Source organism: Columba livia, chromosome 12 (assembly GCF_036013475.1).
Source record: "Columba livia isolate bColLiv1 breed racing homer chromosome 12, bColLiv1.pat.W.v2, whole genome shotgun sequence".
Taxonomy (NCBI): domain Eukaryota; kingdom Metazoa; phylum Chordata; class Aves; order Columbiformes; family Columbidae; genus Columba; species Columba livia.
Genome location: NC_088613.1, coordinates 11,207,836 through 11,235,298, shown reverse-complemented (window position 1 = coordinate 11,235,298; position 27,463 = coordinate 11,207,836). Strand labels below are relative to the sequence as shown.

The following is a 27,463-nucleotide window of genomic DNA, read 5'->3' as shown; positions in this document are numbered from 1 at the left end:
GCCCACACTGACCTCAGCATCTCCCACCGACCTGTTTCAAAGGTCACGGGTGAAAGTTCGGTGACCACAGAGACTCGCACACCCACAGCGCTAGAACCCAGGCTCTTGGCAGCCCTCCTCACACCTGCCTACCTGCAACGTTCCCAGCCCCCTCCCTGCCTGCTGCCTGAAACTGTGTAAATTAATATATTTGTTTAGTCATATAAGGCCTTTCTGGATTAATCTGTATAAATTGAGACTTTAAGCTTGATGACACAAGTTTAACACTCCTGATGCCTGTATTGGACAGAGCTCAAGGATCCGCAGTTTGAGGCCTCATTCCACTATGGACAAGGAGTTGTTACATGGGCACAGTCTGATCGCAAGGTTCAAATATACTGTCAATAAACAGAAATATATTCCCATTTTTGTTGTGACACCTCTTTGTGTATTTGCTGTCTATATTATGTGCTGTGAGGTCTCAACTCCTTTGGACCCCATTTAATTTAAATGATCTGTTAAGACTCAGGTGTGCTTTCAGCATGCCATTCAGTTTCTGTTCTTGGCATACATCTTAACAGCTCCTTTATGAGAAACTGTATAATATGCTGTGAATACATAATAATAGTCATATTCATTTGTTACATAACTAGCCATATTTGTCATAGGTCCACTGTAAAATAAAAACCTTAATGTTACGTAGTTACTGTTCTCTGGAGTTGAGTTGTTCTATAAACTTCAGTGAAAAATCCTTTCTCTTTTGTATAAAGGGCCCATCCAAACTTTGCTTCTGAAGACCTGAAAATATAATCACTGAGTGGATTTTTCTGAGTTTCAGAAACAAACTATTGGATGACAGGAAACTACAACACATTCACTGCTGTTTGTAGCCTACACCATGATTCAAGTTCCACTCCAGTAACTGCACTGCAGAGTTCATCCAGCTGAAGAACAGCTCTGGAAAAAGAAGAACTAACAGAAGAGAAGACACAAGAGGGAGAAGAGAGAGGGTGCTGAAGTCAGTGTTCCTGTCAAATTTTGGTTTTGCCACATGAGACCCTCAATTGTGCAGATTCTTCAGAGCCATTTGAGCCGAGTCTGAAATGGAGCAAGCTCTTTCAGATGCACAGTAAATCCCTGCAAGGCTGGATTTATTACAGGGGCACTGCCAGAACCACAGCTATAGCACTGCTAGCGGGTGCTGCTATAATCACATCAGCTCATATTATAGATGGCTGAGAAGGTTTTGTGAGCCTGGCCATTGTGCTTGCCTAATTTACAATGTTCCTGTCAGGAAGAAATCAAGTTTCATAGTTATGACATTTCTTTCTAGAGCACTAAATGTTAACTTTGCTGATCATGCATATCTTGGTAGAACAGCTTATTTCTAAATGGCAAACGTGATATAAAAAGCATAATGACTTCATTCAAAACCTTTATAAAGGAGCTGATTCTCACACCTATAGAAAACAGGCCAAGTGGTATTTTAGTCATCCGAGTATAGAAATAGATACACACTCAATATATTCGATTCATTTCTCCCATTTTAAGTAATGTCATAATGCTGGAACTGCAGTCCATCTAAAACTAGTAACTTGTACTTATTAAATGCACTTAAAAAGTGTTGTATAATAAAAGTAATACTGCTGACAGGTAACAGCAGCAATGCTTTTCTTTCACATGTTGTGTTTTGTACAAGGATTTAATCTTAACTGATCGTCTTTCAGAGCTAGATGACTGTACATAAGGGAAGGACAAAAGGAGTCTCACACACTGTGGGAGGAGCACAGCGATGGAGGCACACTTTACCTCTGTCACATTAGCAACTTGTATATTTTCCTCTACATCATGTAGAGAAAATAATTCCCACTAGAGTGCTGGTGAGAGCTACTGTTGCTGTGGTGATATTGTGCATCCTCTAGTGCAGGTGTTGGGGAAAAAATAGCTGTGAATGAGTAACTAGCATCAGCAAGGGCCTGCTAAAGAGCATCATTAAACCTAACTGCTTGCAAAAACTCTAGTCTTTATTACAAAGAACAAGTATTCTTTACAAATACATATTTAATCTTCATTTTGGTATGCTGATAGCATTTAAAATATAATCGAAGCTTATGCTGCTACAAATATTCCACTGCTGTATTTAAGTTACGGTTTTCTCAGAAGGTCTCTGCAACAGTTAAAGAAAATGATACTGAGTGAAATGCATGGAACCTCAATTCATTTCTAAGAGTTTAGTGACTTGCATTAACTAATGTGCAGCTGGACATCAGAGATATCACATTTCCCCTACACAGTCAACAATTGTGCAGATACACTGATGACAGGGAGAAGTTTTCATAGATCTTCATCCTAAACAGCCTCCCTGAATTTTACCAGCCTCCCAGAATCCAAGAAAACAACAGGTAAACAAAATCAAAGTACTATGAACAACATTGGGCCTAATTTGGAAGTGGACTCTCAGTGAAGAAGAAAAACAACATGAGGGGTTTGGAGATGCTCAGGCCAGGAAGATCACATCAAAAATAAAGACCTCCAGAACCTCAGCAGAGAGATGTAGTATTTCATGCTACTGTAAAGTGACAAAAGAAATTTGCTTTCTTCCCTGCAAGGATGTTGATGTCAGTAGATACGAAAAATAAACATGTGGTCATGTACCACTAGTTTCTTTCCCTGCTTGATGTAGAAACAAATTTGCCTGTGACAATAGAAAGTACAACACAATCCTAACTGATTTATTCTGACAATTGGTCTGTAGTGTTGGCAACAGTAACTTCTAAATTATAAAAAAACATATTTTATAATTAGGGTGGTTTAAAATAACGATATGAGAGATTAAGTTCAGCAAATTACTGAAAGTTATTTGAATAAAGCAACTCAGAATGCTGGGATTCCAGAGTGATGGAGATACGTGAGTGTAAATGAACCTGAATATCAAAATAAAAAGTAATGTACTCTCCAGAACAGAGAACTCTATAGACTCCAATATTTGAAAACCAAGCAAAAATGCTAAAATAACTACCTTTCAAAGTTGGCAAAACTTCATTTCCTCAACAAGAAACATGCATGTGCATGCAAATACACACCAAAGTTAGACTGATAAAAACTCTCATTTTCGCCCAATAAAAAGAGGACACACTGTACTGTGGAGACTCCCATAGCACCAGTCCTGCACAGGCACTGATCCCGTCTCCTGCTATTTTGAAAATTTCTTGTCTCGACGTATTTTTTAGTGTGTGTAGCAGGACTTCAGCTCTCAGTATGGGAATTAAGTTTTCTTAACAACCCGCTTGGAAGAGACTATGAGAAGCCTTTCAAAAGGATCAACACTTTTTATCCAGCCTGAAGGAAATTTAAGCGTGGCTACCACAGACTATACTCACTAAGGTACTTCTGATGATATTCTCTACTACTAACCTCTTCCAGAACTGCACCGCACTAGAGTCCCTGTTGCGTTCTATAGTAGTTTATTTTAAGTAGAACGTTAAGTATGATATTAAACAACACTTTAGAATAGTTTTTGAGCTTTCCCAGATGCAGCACTGCTTATTCCCCTAGCCTCTTGTGAATGTTACTATTTGCTTTTAATTACATTACAGATTGGTAGAGAGAGCAGAGCATCTGAACTTCTTGACTGTACTGGTAGATATTTCCTCAAACAGAAGCACTGTCAGGACCAGTTGTGCTATGGGCAGCATAACCTCTTAGTTATCTGCCTTCAGAAAGTCACTGTCAATGCTTTTTTTTTAGCCTCAAAAAGTTATTTTTTTCAAGCCTCATAGATGACTCTTACCTTGATAACCGAGGCCCCTGCCCTGGAAAGGGGACTGTGCATTTGGGCCGCCGCGGCCATGTTCGCTATTGTGTTGAGGTGGTTCATCTGGTTCATCGCCATCGCCACCGAAGCGGGAGGTAGGCTGACGGGAAGCAGAGGGTGAGGCATCATCATGAACGGCAGGTCTATCCCTGAAAGAGAGCACGGGCACATTATATGGGTCAGTCCAACAACTCCATTTTTAAAGCCTATATTCTACTTGAACATTCACTAGTTAATACGACTATGTGTTAACAGTTTTGATGCTACATAGGGAATAATTCTTTGCCCTCCAGAAGAGGCTGTATGGTTTGTATTGGGGAAAGGAACATAGAGCTGAAAAGCAACACAGTATTAGCAAAATGAATATAAAACAGTGCATAAGTTCAATGATCCCTTTATTAAGAGCAATAAAGCAAAAACCACAAAACATGCAGATATTTTCATGTTTCTCCAACACATCAGAATAATATTTATTAATAATTTTATCTGACAATAAACTCCTATCAAGCTCTTTTACTTAGTTCCCATACACCACAATCTGAGAATAGATGTTTATATTTGACCGTCTCTTGAACACAGGAAGCTGTGGGCTGGACTACAGAAACTACTGAACTACCCTACAGAAGGTCTGTGAACTGGAATAAGAAGTGAGAGGTTAAAATCATTGCCAGAGGTTTTAATTTCCAAAAAGTCACTTTAAATTGTCTTCTGCTATGGATATAAAACTATTTAAGAAGGTATGAAATTAATTTGCACCAACTTGCAGCTCTTGACATTGCCAAAAACGTGATGTCAATGCTAAGACTAATTGGATTCTCGTGTTTCATTAGTATCTATTTCAGCATGGGTACTATTTTATGTATTTAGTAATGACTACAATGGAAAGCAACACCAAGACACCAATTCACTGAAAAAATTATTTCACGTTACTGCACATCTAAGAATTCTTTAGAGAGACCATGTGAAGATAGTAACCTTTGGGAATCCAAAACGATTTTTTCAGAAAAAATGACTCGTTCTGCCACATAAAATGACTTATTGTTTTTCTAAATGAAATTTAGATTAGCAATTCTCATTTAAAAATTAGGGTGAAAGTAATAAATAACATAATCATATAGCTAGTCATAACCATATGCTACTCCCATTAATTATTTTTAAAAGTCATTAAACTTTTGGCTCTATCTTAACTATTTTAAATGAGAAGGCCAGTCCCCGTTTTGACGTATGACAGAAACCACAATAAAAAATACCATTGACTGTTATAGCTTATGTTATTCCAATACAATTTGACTACAGCGATATAAAAACACCACAGCGCCCACCACAACAGCAGAACTGTGTATATTCGGAGTTCCCACACGATTTCTGTTTAGCTTGAGCACATCATGATCAACAACTGTGATGCCTTATGATTCACTATGTATTTTATATGATGATCCACACCAATATTAATTATGATAGGTAATAAGCGAAGCCCACATACGTCTCCCATCACTTTAAACCATACTGACAATCCCCTTCAGCACTTACATCCAAAGCCTTTGTTCCCCTGCATGTCTCCCTTAACAGCCCAATAATCTTTCCTCATACTCCATAGAGTTCCAAAACTCCCAGACACCATCTGGCCACATTGAGTTGTATGTCTACTTAAAGTCCAATTGACATGCAAACTAAATGCAAACTACAAACAGAATTTAACAGCACATCACCAGTTTTAAGACACAACCCGTCAAACATTTCAGAGGACTATGAAGAAAATATATCCTACACTTGCAAATCATTGGACATAATGTCTGACATTCAAAACAACCTTTAATAGCCTATAGACATTTGCCTACTACAAAATCTACTGGAAAATAAAGTTTTCTTTATCAGCAAAAAACATAATATTCCTGTATGTAAAATATACACAGGTATTGAATTATGCACAAATATAAAACGAAAGGATAAACTACAGTGAATTTGAGTCCTATAATCTGGTGATTCTTCACTACTCACACTTAACCAGATGCCCAAAACGCTAACCGTATCTTGCCATGAACAAAGCAGACACATAGCGTAGGAGTCATTTGAACAGCTCTGATTTGTTCAAGTCTGGGGCCCTACACAGGTAACAAGGAACTATCTGGTTCTAAAATTGTTTAAGGAGCCAGAAATGTCATTCATTCGTTAAGACCGACACAAAAAATCTATTTCCAAAGCTTTGAGGATGAAAAGCTTAAACAAATAACAAGGATTCAGAAATAGTGAGATTTTAATTATTCATCCACCACCAGGATGACCCTGCCCACACCTGGCATGTACAAGTCAGGACAAGTCAGAGGGTTTGCTTCTGTTCACTTTTAACTAGTCATTTTGCATTTATTCCTTGCTCTCATATTTTTTATTTTGTGCTCAGCATTTTCACCTGGAAGAGCCTTTTCTCATATAGCTGAAGTTTTAGGCAATCTTATGGTTATTCTTCCCTCCAGTCCAGGCCATCGAAATGTCAGTTGACAGCCCCTAACCCAGCGTGGGTGACTATTCAAAGAGGGTGGGCTGCATCTCAGTGAGCGCCTTGGATGTGATGCACGAGTACAAGTGGCAGTGAGAGCACTGATCCCCCTGTCACGCACATGTCTCCCATCCGTTTCCCCACCTCCATGAGGCTGGGAAGGAACGCACACCCAGCCTCCAAGAAGGACTCTACGTACTTTTATTCCCCCCCCACTTAAGAGCACAGTACGTACTGTTGGTGAGCAGGTGATTCTGCTGGAGAGGACTGAGCGGGTGTGCACTCCCGAGGCTCGACTGCCCAGACAGCGTGGGATGAGCAATGCTGTGCTGCGACCCCGTCGTAATGGGAGACTGAAGCTTGTCTTTATCCCAGGAGGATTCGCTCCCACCTGCAACACAGGGTACAAACAACCATAAATGTCATACACTTTTCTTTAAAAGACATATTGCTTGGTTAGCAACGAGCTAATGCTCTTTACCAGAGCTAAGCATTGAGCACAAACAAAGCACATGACATTTTAAAAAATAAATTAAGAAATATGCATCAGGCAAAAAATATGAGAAACGTTCAGCATCACCTAGCTTCGTCACACTAGTTTCTTGAAACAGGAAAAGCTAAATATTTAAGGATAAAATCATCCAAGTAAACATCAGTCACAATTAATTAAATAAGGCAGAAAGGGAACATCTGAAAGCCAGAATCACAACCTCTTGCTGCCGCAGGGAATCAGGCCACCCTGTCCCTGCCAGAGACAGATCCGTGTCCATCCCTGTCCAGTCTCTCACCACTGTCAGTCTCACTGCAGAGTCGCTCTGCTGTTCACTCCTCCAACACTCACTGCCATTCTGGCTTCAATTCATCCCTCAACAGCTTTCCACAACTCATCCTGTTGCTGCATTATCTTTGAGCTTAAACAGCTTTTCCTCCCCTGCTGGGTTTGATCCTGGGGATGCTCAAAGTGAAACACTTCGCTTTGTGAGGTTATACAAACCAGGCATCAGGGTGGGCTTGGAAATCATCAATATTCAGGAATTTAAATTTTAAGAATCCAGATAAATATTATGCACAATAATTACTATCTACGACAAAACCACAGTACATACAGCAAACTAAGCACTCATGTTTGGTCACAATATCCCTTTGGTCTTCTGAAGAGAGGGTGTTCTGCAGCAATTTTACAGGTTGCTGTTTTCTCCAGTATTACACTTGTACACTTGAATAACAAGGTCCTTTTAAACAGCAGTTAAGTAGACCATGTTAGTGAATTCTGAAATACATCTGGTTCACAAAACAAACCACCTGAAAAAAGTTAGACTGGACATTTCTAAAGTAACAGATATTTTAAGTACACTCCCATCTCAGGTACACCCCACATTTTCAATTACATTGTAGATTGTTATGAAAATATGTAACTGCCATATTGACTTTGCTTTGAATTTATGAACAAGAATTTCAATTAGAGTAAGTAAATAGATGACTGTGATGCAGCAGAAAGACACAGCAAGCGAAACACATTCTAATTGAATATGAAAGTAACAGAAAAATTCCATTCTTTATGACAACACTTAGCTAATAAACATGACTAATACTGCTAAATAAAAAAGTTTGAAAGATCAATGACTGAGAAAAAAGGAAATCACTCCATCATTTTAGCACTATGTCCAAGTATGAATTACCTTCCCATAAAATATTTGTAATTTGTAAAATGTTAAGTAATACATTGACAAAGAAAGATACACTAAATTATGCCATGTGATATAACATGGCGTAGTGCAGTAATTAGAATAACTACTACAGTTACAGCTGTGTCAGCATATTTGACATTTAATATACTGTATATAAGCTCTTCCAAATAACATTTGACTGATACTTAGTATAGAAGTTGTTCATTCTGACTACTGTGAAACAGAGGTCATATTCTTTGGTAAAGTATTTCTCAATTTAAAATTGCAATTTAAACAATATTTTCTGAGGGAATGCTTAATATTTTATTTCACCAAATCAGTTTTATTTTTCTCCATATGCTTTTCCAGTAAAGTTAACATTTACACTTAATTCTTCCTCAAAAAAAAAGAAAAAAGAAAGAAGATGTGTATTAGCATGAATGTTTTGCTTAGGAATCGATTTTGTGCATGTAACTTCATGTATCAGCGCAGTGTCCATGAAAACTGTGCACAAGACAGCTTGTCAGAGATTTCTGAATGAAAAGAATAACGTGTAGTCTTCATCTACAAGTCTCCCTCACCCTGTATTTCTCCAATACTTTCAAACCCAGTTACAGATGGTCTAAACTCTTAGTTTATTTACTTATTTCTTGTCCTTCCCAAGCCTCGTGCATTTACCCACGGCACTTGTGTGGCCCCGGAGCTGCAGCACCAGGTGCCCTCCCGGCGTTCTGTGCTCGGCTTTACAGCTGCTGCGTGTTCTATAGGAACGTACAGTTATTCCTGTTTTACAGATGGAGAACTGCACTGCAAAGAAGTGTGACTTGCTTAAGGAAATACAGGAAATCTGCAATGGAACAGGAAACTGAATTTAAATTATGTCGTAGAGTCTAAATCACTGGACCAGTTTTCCTTACACATAAGACCAATAATTACTTTTTTCCTGTAAATTCCACTTGTAAATTTTCTCCAGTATTCGGTGCCAGTAACACAAGAATAAATTGCAATACACTTATCTCTACAGACCATTCCTGTATTCTTATGTTCCCTATCACTTTTCCTCAGAGAAAGAAAAAAAAAAACCAAAAGTGCTAAGCGTATGATGTATAATAAAATTGCATATTAAATGGAATGTATTCTGCAGTATACCACATAGATAACAGCTTAATCACGTAATCTGGACTGCACATACTATGTAGTAGCAAGTCTCTCAAAAAGAAAATAATAATTAGAACTACTTCTTACCCAGAACTGTTCAACTGAGAGGTGTTTCATAAGGGCGGTGTGATTATTTCCATCTTATAAGTGGGAAGGCTGAGGTGCAGAATTATGAAGCAACTTCTCCCGTGTTCCCTGGCTGACTAATGGTGAAACTGGACGAGAAGTCAGGTCCCCCGGGTCCTGCTCCTGTGCCCCGTGACAGACACTTTCGACTCAGCCTACCCACAGTCCCTGAGCACTGCTGGAAACTCACAGCTTTGAAAGAAAACTTGCACCCTTCCCTGCTCTACCTATTCCCATACAGCCAGAAAAACCTACATATAAATTAACAGTAAGTCAGAACTAGATTCACATCATCAACCAAATATGTAAAATGCAAACCTGTGGTAATATACTCAGTCCTTTTACTATCACGCAACTTGAAAAAGAAGTATTCACTTTTGAGCATACATATTTAGTAACACAGTTGTCAGCATATCAGCAAGTACATATCTGACATATATATAACAATGCACATATTCAAATTCTTTGTTACCATAACAATTAGAAGTGAATAAATGTATAAAAAGCAAATCTGCCTTAATACTTCAAATTTAGGTTTAGCCACAATTTTTCAGGCGGTTCTGTTCATTGTCATTTTTTGTCCAAATAGGCGGCCTTGATAAGGCAAAGATGTCACGTTTTGATTATAAATCCAGTTTTTGGTATGATGAGTTTATGAGTGAAAACAAAAAATGAAACTTTTATATGAATCATGCCATACAAAACAAAGAAATAAATTTATGGAGGCTCACGTTTTTTTCCTCTCGTTATATTCAAAAGGTTTCTCTTCGAAGAAATGTGTATCAGGAAAAAATAATTTCTTTGTCCATGCTAAGCTAGGGAAGGCTCTCACTCTTTTTAATATAGAAAACAAAGAGTCTAAAATTAAACAATGATCCGTACTATTGTACACAGAGAGATGGACTTCAAGTAATTTCTTTTAGGTACATATGAAATGAAAGGGGAAAAAAACATATGAATAAGAAGAGCAAATATACAACACTATGGAAGATGAGACACAGAAAACAGCAATTGAACTTTATCTCTTGTATATGAAGGGAAAAACAGCTTTTCATATATTTTAAATGAGAAAGAGTATTTCATTTTAAAACATTACTAACTTGATTCATAAGCATCATAGGAATATTATTAGAGCACTCACAAGTCTGTTGATTTGTCAAAATGCCAATTCATCACTTACACACTTTACAAAAAGCTTCATGTTTAACACTATTACCCAGTATCCGTATGACCTTCTCTCCAACAGATAAAGCTAAAGGATAAAAAGGTAATTTTTCCTTATCTTGTTTGCGTTCTAGTCGATCTTGTCCCAGAACAGATTGTACTCAGCTTTAAAAAAGGGCAAGAGAGCAGCACCTCTGTGTTCCAGAGCTCCTGGTGCTGGTCAGAGCCGGCATAGAGGCCGTGGTTTCCCATGGTGGGATGAGGATGGAGAGCCATGGGCTGGCTGGACATCCTCAAAGAAGCAGGAGCAGCTAAAAAAGGTCTGACCTGCGTCAACCACCCAGCTCAGGCCATGCAGCCACTGTGCGGGGTACAGTTCTGCTTCCAGATTCACACCTAAATGCACAATGTGCATGAAAAAAAGAGGTCTGATTGTCCTTCATTGTACAGACACATACACGGAAACAGAGTGCAGGCTTCAAAGGGCACAGATACAGACAGACACTACAAGGATTTGGTAAGAGAAAGACTAATTTGTGACATACTTAAATTATTAAAGTCTGGTATTTACCAGTCTTACAGGTTACTTGAGAGAACTTATTTACCAGTGGATGAATTACACTTATGTTCAACTAAGCAAAAGCAAAACTAATGTAATAAACCCCAGTCCACTCACTTCTAAATTAAAATGCAGTGAGAGCTAAGTATTCCCTTAATGCCATTGTACAGCCCAGTGGCCAAATTCTCTGTCTCTGTTCCAGAGTCCTCACGAACACCAAGTTCAGACGAGTTCAGATGCACAGGGAGTTAAATCACAGGTACCACAAACAAACGGGGGAAATCAGCCAGAGCAGTACATACATCTGCGGTGGATGATGTACCCACAGACCCACTGCAAGGTTATTTACAGCCTTACTCATGCCCCTGTTTAAGTTTCATTTTGTTTAGTTGAGGGAAAGGCAAGTGATAAGCTCAGCTTCATTTTTATGAAAATGCTGCTTCTCACCCATCTTTGATGTTAGTAATTTTATAAGATAACTCTTAAAGCTACATGTTTTCTGGTAATAAACCCACCCAAAACTTCTTTTGGTGAAAGATAAATTTGTGAAGATTAAATTAGTGTCTTGGTTTTAGGTATTGAAAGATCTCCAGAAAGTAATCAAAGTTCAATTTGGTGACAGTTTCTTTTCATTTGGTTTCAAATTCATTTTAGCACCCTTAGAACTGTCTGGTGCAGCTAAATGAAAACCACTCTGTCAAAGGTACCTTTGAATTGAACAACCACACTGTTTCAATCTATGTCTGTCATTTTATTTTTTGCTGTGATACATTTCTGAAAAATTGAACTCAAATTGTTTAAAGCAACACCATCCTCACTGTCCATTTTATTCAAAAATTATTTTTAATACATTTTTCATGCTGTTGGGCATATTAAGCATAACATCAGCTGCCAAGAGAAAAGTATTCAGTGCATTGCTACTTCAGCACTGATAATTTCTAAGTATTTATGACTTTTTTTATAAGTGTACAGCACACACAAGTCCTCTGAATTTTTTTGGCTACTCCTAAACCAACACGGGCCTATTTGCCAGCATTCCTAGCCCCAGTGTCTTCAGGCGTCTGACACTATTTCTTTTTACCAATATCCTAATTTCACCTCAATACTGGGAAAAGTGATCACTTTTGTCCTACAGAAAACATCCCTTGCTGAAAACTCTTCAGCCTACAACTTTCTGTCAACTCTCTTCATGGTATCAGCATTTGAACACCCCGGAAAGACAAAATTTGGTAGAAAACCATTTTTGACATATTTGATAAACTGAGAACATCACTACAGTAAGGATGGGAAGATACCATCCACGTTATGTTCCTGGTAAACTGTCACTTTCCTATCAGAAAAATATAGAAACTCTTCTGGGTCAGGATTATGACTCATTTAACCCCAAATTCTGTCCCTCATATTGGCAGTAGATGAAGTTGTTTATGGAGACACCTTCCGTGGTCCCTTATTACACCCAAATAAACTTTCTTGCTTTAAAATGGGAATGAGATTTTTAATCAGCCCCCGAAAGCATGACACCCATCTGAAAATCTAAATGGAATATTTGCAATGCATTTAAAGCTTGAATGCATTGATTTGTTTAGCTGTGTGTATTCAGCTAGATCAACTTCTGGATTGTGCCCTACCAGAAAGCCAGGGAAGTATGTAAGGTAAGAGATTAAAACTCAAGAAATCCAGTGATGGCTTTACTGGGCTACTTCCAAAAACTTATCAAGTGGTTCAGCAGATGTAATTACTGCTTAGCCCTGCCAACGCTTTGAAATGTGCCCATTAATTCAGCAATTCCCAATCTGTCCATCAGTCAGTCATACTTAAAAAATATGTCTGTCACAACTTAGGTGAAGTAATCTGTTGATAATTATACAATAAGAAGGCATCTGAAATCTGAATATAATTTCTAAACTTTTTGAACAGTCTCAATGACAGCAAAATCAGTTTATTTCACAGCAAATCGGATACTGAAGATACTGTCAGAATATTTGATGCCAATTTAATTAAGAACAATTAATTCCAGGAAGATACTCTTCTAGAAGACAAAAGCAAAGATGTACTATCTATTTAAGAACATGACCACCCCTCCCAAACCATCAATTCCTTCTCTTTAAAATCAACAAAGAAATAAGAAGGTGGTAAATACAATGTGTTTTACAGTTCCCAAATTATGATAGATGATTATAGTGCTAAAGCGCAATACCAGAAAACTCTCCTTACTGTCAGCTGCCTTGGAAAGTAAGACTGCAATGAGCCTTTCCAGTCAAAACAAAATCTCCCAATTGCAACCAGGTGATCAGTGTCAAAGACTCATAACAGTATAAAACCTGTTCTCTCTTTCTAACAACACATTGGGTCATTCATCCCTTCAAATTACAAACACAAACGGTGATGGCTACTAAAATACAGCAGCGTTTTCTCCTACTGTTAATACCTGTGTAGAGGAACTACTGGCTCATCAACAAAATATTTTCAGCAAAACAGTCTTTGTAAACAACTGCTAAAGTCTGGATGGCCTTTTCCTCAAGTAACTTACACTAAAAAAATGGGAAAAATGTTACAAAACAAAAAAAGAAAACATGCAGGAAAAAGAACGAAAATGCAGTATTATCTAAGGGACTAGTTTGATAAAAACATGAACTACTCAAACAGGCAGAATCTTCATTTAAACTCAAAATACCAAACATACCTCAGTGGGACAGCTGATTGAACTTATACCAACAAAGCACCCCATTAAAGTCTGATTTAACAAGATGAAGCATCATATTTATAGAAAGTTAGATAGCCTATTAAAATAATAAAAATACACTAATATTCAAAAGCACTTCTCAAAATTAGCTACTGATTTGGTAATGCATAAATATTAATCAAAACAAGTTGCTTCTTGGCTAGCAAGGAACGTGGCACACTGGAGAACAGCTCTGAACGATTAATAAATGGAGTCTTTGCTGCTTCGTTACCTGATAGTTAGCCATGCGATAATGGGGAGCAATGGGGAGGTGGGTAGGGGGAAAGCAAGTCTGTCTTCAGAAACACGTACATTTCACAGATAGAAATAGGTCAAAATTTTGGTCTGTCATGTTTTTAGAACTGTTGGTGATGCACAAGCCAGAAATAAAACAGCTTAACTTTCAGATCTTGAACAAGGTTTGTAGGGCTGGCTGCCAGAAAGGATAAAACACGCACCCTTCTACACCCAACAGCTGCAGTCAGCAGCTGAGGAACCAGGATTCCTGGTCCAGTGATGACGATCATTGACACCTTCGCTCACCACAAACCAAGCACTTGGGTTTCTGTTTGTTTGTTTGTTTGTTTTTAATTACTTAATATTTTCCCATATTTAACAACTTACTGAAACAATCACTGAGTTACATTTACCGTATATTTTTACTTTGACTGAAACTACCCAGATTAGCTTGATTTTGAGAGGCTTTGAGAATATCTTGACATCCACAGCAGATAGGTAACACTACTGTACAAAATCAGATTATTCAAGTTTCAACAATTAATCATTTAATATTTATTTGAAATCAATATTATAAACAGTTCGAGTCACATATTGTAATCTGCTGAGTTAATTTGTAGTGACATAAATGAATTATGTATTTATAACCTTCTCGAAAACTCCTAATACTCTGTGTAATATAAAGCATGGCTTGCAAGAACTAAATCCAGTCTGTGGCACTTCATCCACACACATCTGGACAATCTTCCAAACCCCTGCCAGCTCGAAGCATCTCCATGGAACTCAACGACATTGGAAGCGTCACTAGAGAATGAGAGGTTGCAAAAGGGATGCTTAACATCCCTTTTTACTGAAGCTGAATAACTGCAGAAGGTCTCCAATGAGATTTACTGCCCTAAGTCCCAGTTTCCATGAAGGATCAGTAAGTGCAGATACTTACACAGTTTCAACAAGCTGTGTCAGTATGCGGAACACTGTCAAGGTAAATCCTAATTCTGAAGATGCACCATTTCTAAAATCTGGATTTGATTCCTTGCACTAAGTTGTTACTGACTTCCAAAAAATTTAGAACACTGTCCAAAACCAGGAGAGGCTGTGAGTCAACATAATCCACATAAAAGGTCAGCAGTGAACTGTATGGCGTTTCATTTAATGTCAGTCTAAAAATAACACACAAAAAGATCTTGAACTGTATTAGCAGTCAACTTCATACTTCCTTTAAAAATCACTTTCATTTTTGCTCACAGTAATAGCTGAATATATACCTACCACAGCACTTGGACACCTTACACATTCAATCAAGCTTTGATTTTCAGAATATATTCCTCATTCAGCAAACCTAGCCATTAGCTGGTCTCATCTAATCTCTAGTGCACTTCTCCTCAATCAATAACACTGGGAGCTTTGCATCAGCTTCTCTAAGGAGCAGGATCAAACCCCTAGAAAAGACCAACAGTGCCAAAGAACCTGTTCAAGAAAATACATTTTGTTATTGTGTAAAGGATATTCTACATCTTCAAATTCATACTTCTTTCTGAGGTATACAAAATCATAAATAGAAACTATTGTTAGAACAAACAGTATTAAAATGTTGGTATTAATACCAAATAAAGTGAAAATATTTCTTAAGAAGAAAAAGTGAGAGGCTTCAGCAACAAAATACAATAGCACAGTGCCAAGATGAACTTAATGAAGCTTGAGATTTTGGACAGGATTCATTTCTGCTTGTGGTATAAGTATGCACCACCTTGATTATCATTTAAAAAAATATTGACAGCTTGCCTTCTCATACCAATGCCTAGTAACAAATTCCAAATGTTTTGTCACATTTCTTGTGAGCAATGCCATCTGCCAGAGGTGGCTTTTCATGGCTGTTTACCCTGACTCCCTCCAAGAATTCATCTGCCACTATCTAATGCTGCCTGAATAAAGGGGATTAAGACTCTGATGCAACAGAGACTATTGATAATTTGGTATAATTGGGAAGAAATGAAGATAAATGAGGTTGAGGATGGAGAGGCAATTAGTTGAGCTGCCTGTACAGCTGTGTTCTCGGCCTAGCTCCCCTGGCCTTTTCTTTGGTGAGGTATGTGGAAATTAAACATAATGACAAATACAGTCTTCCCAAAGCTCTTTAGTCTGGGAAGCTTGAAGATATGACTTTCGCTTCTGAGATTCTAGGCAGTTTTCAGTTTAAAAAAAAAAATACTGTTGAGATTTTAAGAGCAATGCCCTTTGTAACGGCACACCTATGGACCTATGGCACAGCATCTACTGTTCCAAATCACAGCTCTTCATTTGGCAGTGGTACGTGGCACTGGTCTGGTTTCGTGGTTCTGAGCAAAAGGACGAAGGCTTCTGCCTCCCCCAGCACCACAGACAGCCCGGACTGACCCCCAACTCCAGACGCCTTTGACACCGATATCTGGTGCCTCATTCTGTAAATATCCTCTGTCCAGGTAACTGGTCAAACAACAGCTCCAGAACACAATCCCCCTGAAATACGGGTTCTTTAAAGTCCAGTCCACGTTTGCAGCTGGACCTCCATTTTTTAAAATTGCGTTAGCTTAAAAAAATGCTAGCAAAAATAACATGAAGTGAAATGTCTGCAATACACATTTTACTCCACAAAAGAACTCAGAAGTGATAAATTTTTAGTCATAAATATAATACAAAGACAGCTACGCAGATTTGAGACTTATTTCTAAGCTATATTATTCAGGTGAGGCCAAGTAATCACGCTTGAATAACTTTAAAGGTATTTAAATCCAAACTGAGCATGGTCAGACCACAAATATCCAAACTAGAAGGCACAAATCTGCAGTCTGAGTTGTAGTTCTTCTTTCAAATATATTGAGATACGTTCATACATATAAATATAAAAATGTGCACATATATGGTTTTACGTAAATTACAAAAATACATTTGCCACAAGAAATGCCACTGTATGTTGGACATAAGATTCTAACATAGTTTTTCATAAATGTCAAATAATGTAAGATCCCTTTTAGAAAAGAAACAATAGTTACAGAAGGAGCTTTGGCTTACAGACATGTTTTCCTTCCTGTCTCCACATGTGAATTTTCTGCTTTCATTACAGGTGATTCTATCCATATTAAGCCATAGATTAAAGGCTTAATAAAATTGCACTTTTTCATGCATCCATATTTTCTTCCACTATTTTAAAAAAGTATTTTGCCAATTACTTGAAGAACACCCCTTAGAAAAAGACAAAGTCTAACTCTTATGCATACAAGATATTTTGGTAAATTTTGGAAGAAAAATGTTAAAAGTCTTAAAAGAATAACAATTTAACACATTTATTTTGTAATGTGACTTTTCAACAGAGGTGCTTTGTTTTGCAGAGTACAGTTCTTTGGTATATTCTCAGAGCTGACACAACACTTGAAATTACCCCTTTTCAAACTCACAGAACTTCTGCAAAGTACAATATCTCCTCCCAATGTTTCTCACATGCAAAACCTTTCCCCGTGTCCACACAGCGCTCTTCCCTGCAGCCTAGAGGTCAACCAACATTTCAATTTAGCTTTATCTAATGTACTTTTCCATTTTGGATTAGATTTCTACAAAATAGTTTCCTTTTTACAAAACAAACGTGCCAGGAGGAAAAAAAATATGAATAGTCTATAATTTAAAGTTTAAATCTACGTTTTTTTGTCTTATTGAAGCTGACAATTTGGCTGAGACAACTGTTTCTTTACATAAATTAAGTTTTTAACATATAGCTCAGAAGAGTGATTTTTTTTATTAGTCTGCAATATTCAGATTGTGTATATTACACCTCTGGTCTTCTACTAAAACCCTCTTCTCATTAACATTGTAAATGAGCAAAACTATTTGCTGCCCATCTTCTGGCTTGACACTTTATGAAAGTGTTCCAAATCGATCTTTAGCCTTGTGACTGACCGTGCACGGCGCACACATTAAATAAGTCACATTGAGCGGAGCTTTGGCTTTCCGCTGGGAACAAACACCCGTGTCCTGCTGGAGAGACGGCAGCGGGTCCCTCCAGCTCCCGCACACCTGCAGCACAGCTGCACACACCTCCCTCCACCTCCTGGGACCACGCAGGGCTGAGCACTCTCAAACAAAGCCAAAATAAATGTCTCTGTGGGTGCTCCTGACATGTAGCAGTATTGTCACAGTCAACAAGCCCAATCTAGCACTCGCCTTTTATTTTGCACTTGAGAAAAGCACTGCAAGACTTGCCTGGTCTCTCTACACCTCGGCATGTCCCTTGTCCTTCAGCCCAGCGAGGGCAGGAGCTGCCGATGAAGAACAAGGGCTGGCTGAGGGCCACGCGCTCCGGGAAAAACTGGGGATTTTCAGAAAGGGCAGAAACCACAATGCAACAGGGAGACTGAAATCTGGGAAGTGACCCACTCCAGCACCGGCAAAGGAGGAAAAAGATCAGAACTGTTCCCTAACTTCAGTAGGTGACTGGGCACAGAAAGGGTGGCCGTGTCAAGAATACCACCTCTGAGGTACAAAAAGGCCGTTGCGGATGGAGCAAATGGAAAACAAAGGAAAGGCCGTTGAGAGAAAAAAAAAAAAAAAAAAAGAAAAAAAAAGAAATTAATACATGAAAAAAATTACACTGGAATGAATAGGACAAAGAGCTGAAAATGAAACATTCTGTTTTCTATGTCCATCTTGCTTTGTTTTCCCACTTTCACATTGAAACTGTTGTAGAAGTCCCTCTTCTTTTTCCTCCACTTCATCTAGCCCTCCCTCAGAGCTGGCTGCTTATTTTCTTGACATAAAAATCCCGTCCCCGAGTCACAAAATGGGACAGATCATGCGAACTGCAAGGGACCAAGTGAAGCTCTTCCTGAGAAAATACATTGTGTTTTTATAGAATTTATTCCAGCAGTGACTACAGCTGTATTACAAGGCTAAACATGAGATCTGCTCTACCTCAATTCTAAAACTCACACACGTCCAATTTGAGTATAAAAGTAAGTATACAATAAACAACAGCTTATTGACTGGTAAAGCTTTTTTCTTTATTTATTTGTACCCTGCTTTTAAATGATTGCTCATTTTCCTATTTTATAATGGTACCTACAGCAGTATTATATAAGATCTCTAAAGCTAAACCTACTTTATTACAAAAGTAACTGATTTCTCAAAAGTGAACCTGGAAAGCAAAAAGAAGTTACTGAAGAATTATTTCTGCAATTAGTAGCTTGCTCCGCTTACTAAAATTGGAAGCTTTTTAAAAGTTGTGTTGGAATGGTATATATCTGAGAATTGAAACATAGGAAATAGCTGGTAATGCTGTTGAAGGAACATCTAAAAACCATAGAAAGTTCCTAATGGGAACAATTTTTGTTGTTTTTAGGGGGGGGTTGTTGTTTTGTGTTATTTTTTCTTTTTTTTTTCATTTTTTCTCCCGAATAAATGCTCCCTCAACCCATAAAGTGCAGTTGAAAACATGTAATTTGTGGCTTGCAATGGTATTTGCACAGAAGAGCTAACACACAGCTTTACCTGATGATAGAGGATAAAAACTGTGGATCTCAACAGATTTTCAGAGCTCGCCGGTATGTGCTGAGAACAACAGTATCAAAAAGCCCCTCTCTCCAGCACTGCTGGTGTCAAGGTTAATGACAACTTGTTAAATTGATATTACCAAACTAATGATGTTTTTATAGTATACTGCATGGATTTTAACAGACAGGCTAATGTGCAGTATTGCTAGTCTTAACTGAATTAGAATTTATGGCATGTATACAACCCAGATAACTAAAACTGGAGGAGCTGCGAAGCAATTGTCTATCTAGAACATGCTCTTGTCACACACCTCATGTGATGCCACACATATCCCTCAAATTCAGTCCCTAAATTCAGACCATATTCACTGCAAATGTACAGGGGTGAGGAATTAATTTTCTAAATTACAGGTGTTGTAAATGGGAGGATACTGAAAATACACATTTTCTTGAAATCAGCCTTAGTGAAAATTCCAGGACAAATCGGTAAGAAGTAGGTTACAGCAGAAGAGATCTGCAATTTGAAATTCTACATTTGAAAATATTTGAATAATAGGAACATTACTATAAAACAGTTTTATATCAACTATACTATACCTTAAGACAGAGGGGAAATGAATGCCTGGAGTTTACATCCAAAATAGATGAACAAACAGCAGGGAAGAAAAAAAAAAAAAAGATATTTAATGAATCATATTAAAAGGGAAGAAGCTTACAAAAAATAAATGGCATTTGTAGATGATTAAATTTTGAAGGTGAGATGTTGTATAACAGCACCAACCATTTATTTCAGTGCCATAACTGCATCTAATAAATAAAATACTTTCTTTTTTTTCTTTTTAATCTAAACTGAAGATTCAGTGCTATCTGATGACTTGGATTTCCCACTTATGAAGTATGGGGCAGGGCTTGGGTTGTAATTATTCAAAACAGTTTCAAAGAAAGAAGAGCTGTTAGTTGGACAGAAAATGAGTATCAGTCGGTAGCAACAGAACAATGCAAATATTTCTTCTACAGACAAAATCACAGAGTTTAAATTCAGAGGCTCATTAGAGATTATCCTCTTAAATAGAAGATACCTACAAGTTTCACCCAAATGTCCTTCTGCTTAGATAGTATTTTTCTATTAAAATTCAATCTCTCACTAACACAGAAATGTTATTTAATATACAGTATATAGCCAGAAAGATTTGGTATTTACAAAAAAAAAAAAAAGAAATTAAAAGCCTTACTCATACTAGCTAGTCTAGAGTTTTCTAAAGGACTTTTCTCCTTGGATCTAGGATTTTACAGAGAAAGGGAATAAAGTTGGATTCAACTTCTAAAAAATATCTACTTTGTTAAAATGAAGAAAAATACAAGATTTGATGCAAATGAGGACGAATCTGCAAGACACTTCCTCCTTCTATCTTTCCAATTCCCATCTGAAATGTGAGAAAATTAATCACAATTTGACTCATAAGCCTTACAGGAGAAAGGGAAAATGCAGACTCTGATGTCCCATGACATTACTAATCAAATACACAGCTCTCATACAGAAATGCTGGAAATTCCACTAGTCCCAAAGTTTCACTTGTCACCACCCTTACAGTAGCCAGAGCATCATCTTAAAAAGAAGAATCTGGTCTCATTTTTATATTGTACAAATGTTGAACAGACACAACCCCCCCAATTTTCTAGCTTTTAAATATCAATGCATGTCTGATCTTAAAGGCAAGCTCAACATTTATGTCTTGTCTTGGTGATAAAGTTCATGAATATATAATGAGAGCAGAACAACTCTGCTACTGATTAAATGTCAAAAAAGGTTTTATTGTCAAATATATTGTAAATACAGAAGCTATACAACAAAGAGCATTAATTGCAGATGGCTCTGTACAGCTTTAAAAATGCACATGATCTAAACAGGAAACGTGACTTTCTGTTTCAACTTTCATTTTTAATTTACCTTCAGAATGTACCTCCAGACAGTCTGTAAAGATAGAATGAACTACAAAAATCTTTAAAGAAAGAACTACAAAATGGCCTGAATGAAATGCTTCTCATTCAAGGGCAGATGTCAGAGTCTATATCATGAGCATACATAGCAAAATTAACCAATCTATCCAAAACTCTGGATCGTTATTAAATTTTATCTAAAACTTTGTGAACATTTAAAAGAGCTATAATGTGAAAAAGTGTCCAGGACAGATGAAAGGTTGGAATAGGCATCCTCACAAATTCAGGATGGGGTCTGACACCAAAAAACATATACCTAGAGGCTGTAGCCGATTGCAGGTGAACAGAGGCCAGCAGCATCCTGCTTCTAGGAAATGGCAGGAGAATAAGAGTTCCACACATGTATACAATAGAGCTGCATGTCCAACTGGGAGCAATTCCTTCTCCCTGTCCTGTTCTCCATCAGTGCACCGAGCACGGGCACGGCCTTGACCACCACCTTGTGCTGGGCTGGGAACCAGCGGGTACGAAGCACCTGGGGAGAGGCCGGTGAGCACTGAGAGATCTGCCCGGGGACTCAGAAAATCACCAGCACGAGGCGCGTTCAAAAGAGCAGGATTGTTTAATGTGGGGAAGGGAAGACAGAGGGGAGACGCGCTAATAGTCTTCACTAGATAAAAGGCATGTTCAGTAATAAAAGGGAATAAATTGTTCTCCACACCCACAGGGTACAGAACAAGAAGCAGTGAGGAAAGGCTGTAACAAGGAAGACTTAGGTTAAACATTAGGAAAAAAGCCATGATTGGTAAGCCTATAAAATTTCTAAAATTAAGCTGGACAACTATCAGTCAGACATAACGCTGGCAGAGTTCTTGCTTCACTGAAAGTGCGGATGAGAAAATAAGTCTGAAAGTTCTGGTGTCCTATGATCCTAAGCGCAGCAAACTGCAGCAGAGAGCCCAGATCCAGAGGCAGAGACACAGTGCAGGGTGCCAGGACCCATTCTGAACTTGCCCTGTCACTGCTGAGCTACCCCAAGCTACACCTGTCTGCTCCTACCCAATACAGCACAGTGCAGGGTACAGCGCGCCCATCCACAGCACAGGATCATTGTCACACACTATGCTCTCTTCTTCAGCTACAAGAATGGTGTTCAGGAAAAGCCCAACCTGCTCCTGTCCTCAGGAAAACATCACAGTGTGAGAAGGTCCTGCCGTTCTAAAACCCATCGGAACATGCTGACTGTGCCCCCAAGAATGACAAGGGTATCTGCAAAAATTAATACACAAACTGGCCCACCTAAAATACACATCAGTTAATAACCAGATAGCATAATATTGGTCACATTTCCAAGATAACAAAAACATTAAGACAGCATTTGAAATGTACTAAAAATCCATGCATTTTCCCTTTAGATTACAGACAAACTAGTAATTTCAACTATATGCTCTCAATAAGATTTTCTTCCCTGTGACCAAATGGCCCAGGTTTTAATATTCTTCAGTGATCTTATGAATTTAAATTAATCTTCTAAGAAATTAAGAATATGAATTTCATTTGAGAAAAAGCTGTCACAGCCATGGAAATGAAAGATTTCTAACACACTCTGGTGATAAAAGTACATTTACTCTTGGTCTGGGACAACATTGCTGGTCTTCTGCAATTGCAATTAGAACAATCTAGAACGATTATTTTTTAAGGAGCTAAAAACATAGACTACCCACCTGTATCTATTTTTAATTTGGTAATGACTGTACTTGCTAAAATTCTACCAAAATGTCACTCACAGCTTTGGATTCCAGCTTTTTTTAAGCAGAATATGGAGCAGAAAGCATAACCTATTATGCAAAACTGTCAGATGCTTACTTTTAAAATCACAGAAATAAATGCATAATCCTGATTTGCTTATGGATCTAAACTTTATTAAACAAAACTTGAATCTAACTATTCAAGACAACCAAGGTATTCTATAAAAAGTAATAGGGTTCTGATCTGTGTATGTCCCCTTGACCCATATAGTCCCTACTCCAGAACTAAGGGACGCCTCTTGCTGGGTGGGTGCAAGTAAAGGCAGAATGACTTGAGACCACTGTGACTTCTGTCTCATCAAATTCACAAATCAGCCAGACATTTAAACAGCACCAACTGTTGCAAGTAAATCTGCTATCAAATCTCAGCTGCAAAAATGTCAGTTCAGGGCACTCTGCAAAAATTTGTACTGAATCCTTAACTAAAAAAACACTTTATTTTTTTTTTATTAATGCTATTTTTTCGAGTGAGAAAATCTTCCAAACGATCATATCACAAGTATTTCTTACCTCAAACATAGATTAACTGTACTTTAGGGGACTTTTTAAAAAATCGGATGGAAATTGTAATTCATGAGTCTCCTGCTGTTGGCAGCTGTATCACAATCGGTGACGTCCTTTGCGGGACTCTCAGCATGTGGCCTGCATCAAAGGTAATACGCCAGTTTTCATCCTAACTTATATATGCCTTAACAAGAATGTTCCAGACATTGCAATTAAAATATTAAAGTACTTTTTTATTTTTAAAGTATCATTTATGTGAGATTGAAGATGACTCACTAGTATTAACAAAGGCAACTATCACTAAGACTTGCTTTTCCTAACATACTGGAATTCTTTATTGCCTGTATTCCTTACATACTGAAACGGGAAATTAAAACACATTGATTAAGCGTGCTAATACACCAGAGTGTTTAACAAAATATGCTACTTTATGCAAAATGATAGGCAGATGAGATTTTTTTGAAACAGAGTACATACAAGGACCTAAAAAAAATAATGTATTTGACATATGGTACTTTACTATTCTTGTTCTTTGGTAGCACTGTGGAAAATCTGCCAAGCACTGAGTTGAAATGAGCGTCCTTCTCGGCATTACTGGCATCCCAAACTGCCAGAGTTCATGTGATCACCAGTTGATGGTTCCTGCTCCCAGGACCACTTTTGCTTTTATCCAACAACAGTAAAACATAAAATACAAAAGGCATTTCAGAGAGGTATATCTGGACCACACTTTTTTCCTTCCCTTTCCCACTAAGCCTCAAGACCTGAGAAGAAGAGACGCCCAGAGACGCCGCATCGTCCTGCAGAGAGCAGGACAGAACCCCTCACACCGTGTCCTTCAGCAGTTGCAGAAGCCCACTGAAATATCTCAACTGGAATGATTCTTCCTTTTAAAATGCAGTGCACCTAATCTCTATTAGTCTTAATAAAAATTTAGACTGAAAGTCCTAAATCTGGCCCATTTCTGGTAAGCATTGCTCCCTGCAGTGCTGTGGCAGTTCCTGCGCCTTGTCTTAATGAGGGACAATCTGAGCAACCTGCTGTCCATCGGCAGGTTGACATTGACCATGAATATCTGCTACTACTAACAAATGGGGAAGTTATAACCAAGGGAAAAATGTAGCCTTGGCTCTGCAGTGGCCAAAATGATTTATGACATCAAGACCTAGTGGAAAACACTACTACTCTGAAGGACCGCGTGAGCTCAGCCTGCACTCACATGTTCTGTGCCCACTCCTAATGACTCTGGTTACGACTGTAAAACTGTTTTAACAAGAAAAATTAATTCTTTTGAATAATCCTTCTGAAATATGATATGCATTTTAATTGTATGCACCCTGTCATTAATTAAAGTTCCCTACCTTTTGGTACATTAATTCAAAGATCATATCAGTGACAAAGCAACAATCGTAAGATGACTGTTTACTGAAATTAAAAACAAAGTTAAAAGGTTAATGTACTCTTGCGATACACTCAAAGTAATGCTAAAATGTTTTCATTTGAGTTTTTACTACACATTATTTTTCTACTCCTTGAAATCAATCTCTTTGTTCCAGGAACACATTTCCTGTCAATAAAATGAAAAATGATATAGATTTAGGAGGATAGTGGTCTCAGCGTAGCATCTCTCATATTATTATTCCAGTATCATCTGTTACAAAGTAAGACCAATTCCCACATCTAATTACAAACAGGATTTCAGAGTCATTAAACAAAATACATTTCCATTAGTGCTGCTGTAAGAAGATAGGGGAAAAAAATGAAGATTAGTTCATGCTGTACCTCTGCTTTTCAAGCTTTGAAGATTTAGACCTCTGCACTCGGAGACTATAAATTTGTAAAGGATCTGAAAGGTGACAGACACGCGAAAGCTCTCAATTCTACACAGTTTAGCCATTCCATTTGCATTTTGTCATTAGTTTATCTTTTGCTGCACTTTGTTCTGATAGTAGATATGGCAAGAATCCAGAGAGGTTGTTTGTGATTATGCTGTGTGCACCCGGAGGTGTTTTATTTGGCGTTCGGATGGGGTTTTTTAATAGATGTGAATCCTGATTTTCTATACTACATTTTTTTTACAGCAAAAGTTAAAAATCATTATAAGGAATTGTGTCTTCATGAAAAAAAAAAATGCTCTGGAAAAAAGGAACAGCAGTTCTTTGACTTCAACTAAGGTAACAGCCAAAATATACTGAGGAAGCAGATTGTGTGGTACATTTAACTGTTGAAATATAAACTTAGAAGTAGATATATTCTCAATTCATAAACATTTAGCAGCATCTAATTGCCATGAATTCATTTAAAATACACCTTTGAGAATTATTGACTCAAAAAGCATTCATACAACCAGAGCTTAGACATTTAATAAGAACTTTTCTAAAAAGAAGTCTAAATAATACTTAAATTTGCTTGATCTTTAAAATAGATTATATTAGCATATGACATTATATAGATATTGATTAATTTCATCATGTGTAAGTTAAGCATCAAAACCAGAAATTCCTCTCAAACAAAAAGATGCCCCAGAGTTACAGAGAAAAGCAGAGAATTTTGTTTTCAGTTGGAAGTGCATCCTGAAAGCCACTGAGTTTCATCATGACATGAATCTTCATCAAGCCCTGAGGAACCAACGTCTCGTCCAGGGGCTTCAGAAGGTTTTTTTGTTCAGACACACACTGTACCACGTAATATTACAGTAATATGTAATATTACAGACTTATTGCAGCATCTAACCTTCCCCAGGGAAACATCCGAGACTGCTGGGCTGGACAGGAGCTGCGAGATGCTCTGAACTCACTTCTGATCTCCAGGAGATCTTTGAAGCACAAACTGACCATCACCGCCTGTCTTCTGGCCTGGTCCCATCGCCTGTGTAACACGGTCATGTTGTGAGCCGTACTTACCGCACATCACCATCTGCATGCTTGATGGACAAGGGTGCATCTCAACTGTTACCCTCTTTCCATTCTATCCCACCTCACCTGGTGCTCAGTCCATGGATGAGCAGCTCCCTGCCCCCTCAGTGCTCACCAAACAGGGAGGTTTTTGTACCCGCTATGTGCGGCCCTCAACTGCCAGCATGGAAAACAAGTATATTCACACTCACCAAGCCTAATGCAGGTATGTGTCTGAAGAAGTAGCACAGATATCTCAATTTTTAGGATGAAATGTTTTCATATATCTGCTAGCACTGGCATCATAGAATCATAGAATGGTTTGGGTTGGAAGGGCCCTTCCCAGCTCCCCCAGTGCCCCCCCTGCCGTGAGCAGGGACATCTTCACCAGCTCAGGTTGCTCAGAGCCCCGTCCAGCCTGGCCTGGGATGTCTCCAGGGATGGGGCATCAACCACCTCTCTGGGCAACCTATTCGAGTCAAACAAGCCTAGTTTTGGATGATACTGCACAGAAAACAAACCCTATTAAACTCTCTCTTACTTCAAGACTGTACACATTGCTCCTGGCAAAAGGACAGTTAAAGAAAATTAAAAGTATGCTTTACTAGCTTTTCAACTGATTCTAAAAATATTAGTAGTCATTTTGACCGGTTATATTTTTTAAATGGCATGAATGTTTTGTGTTCTTTAAATAAAATTATTATCTTTGAAACAATAACTCTGCTCATGTAACACAAAAATACTTGCTTTAACAACAGGAAAAATGACTTCATGAAGTCTGCATGGCACTCCAGGATTAAAAAAAAATGTGTTCTCTGGTCTTGTCATTTTTACTCTTACAATAAAATAACAGCCTCGGCATCCTGCTTTTTAGAATAAAAGA

General features: G+C 38.0%; 1 protein-coding gene across 3 annotated transcripts in view; it reads right to left on the bottom strand.

The window, feature by feature from the left end:
* Positions 1-27,463, bottom strand: part of DACH2 (dachshund family transcription factor 2) — a 252,170-nt gene that overhangs the window by 52,354 nt on the left and 172,353 nt on the right. For all 3 annotated transcript variants that reach the window (XM_065077857.1, XM_065077858.1, XM_005512245.4), the window contains exons 4-5: positions 6,523-6,678; positions 3,770-3,942 (exon numbers count right to left, since the gene is read on the bottom strand). In XM_065077857.1, the coding sequence (XP_064933929.1) occupies positions 3,770-3,942; positions 6,523-6,678 (329 nt within the window). The remainder of the gene's footprint in view (positions 1-3,769; positions 3,943-6,522; positions 6,679-27,463) is intronic.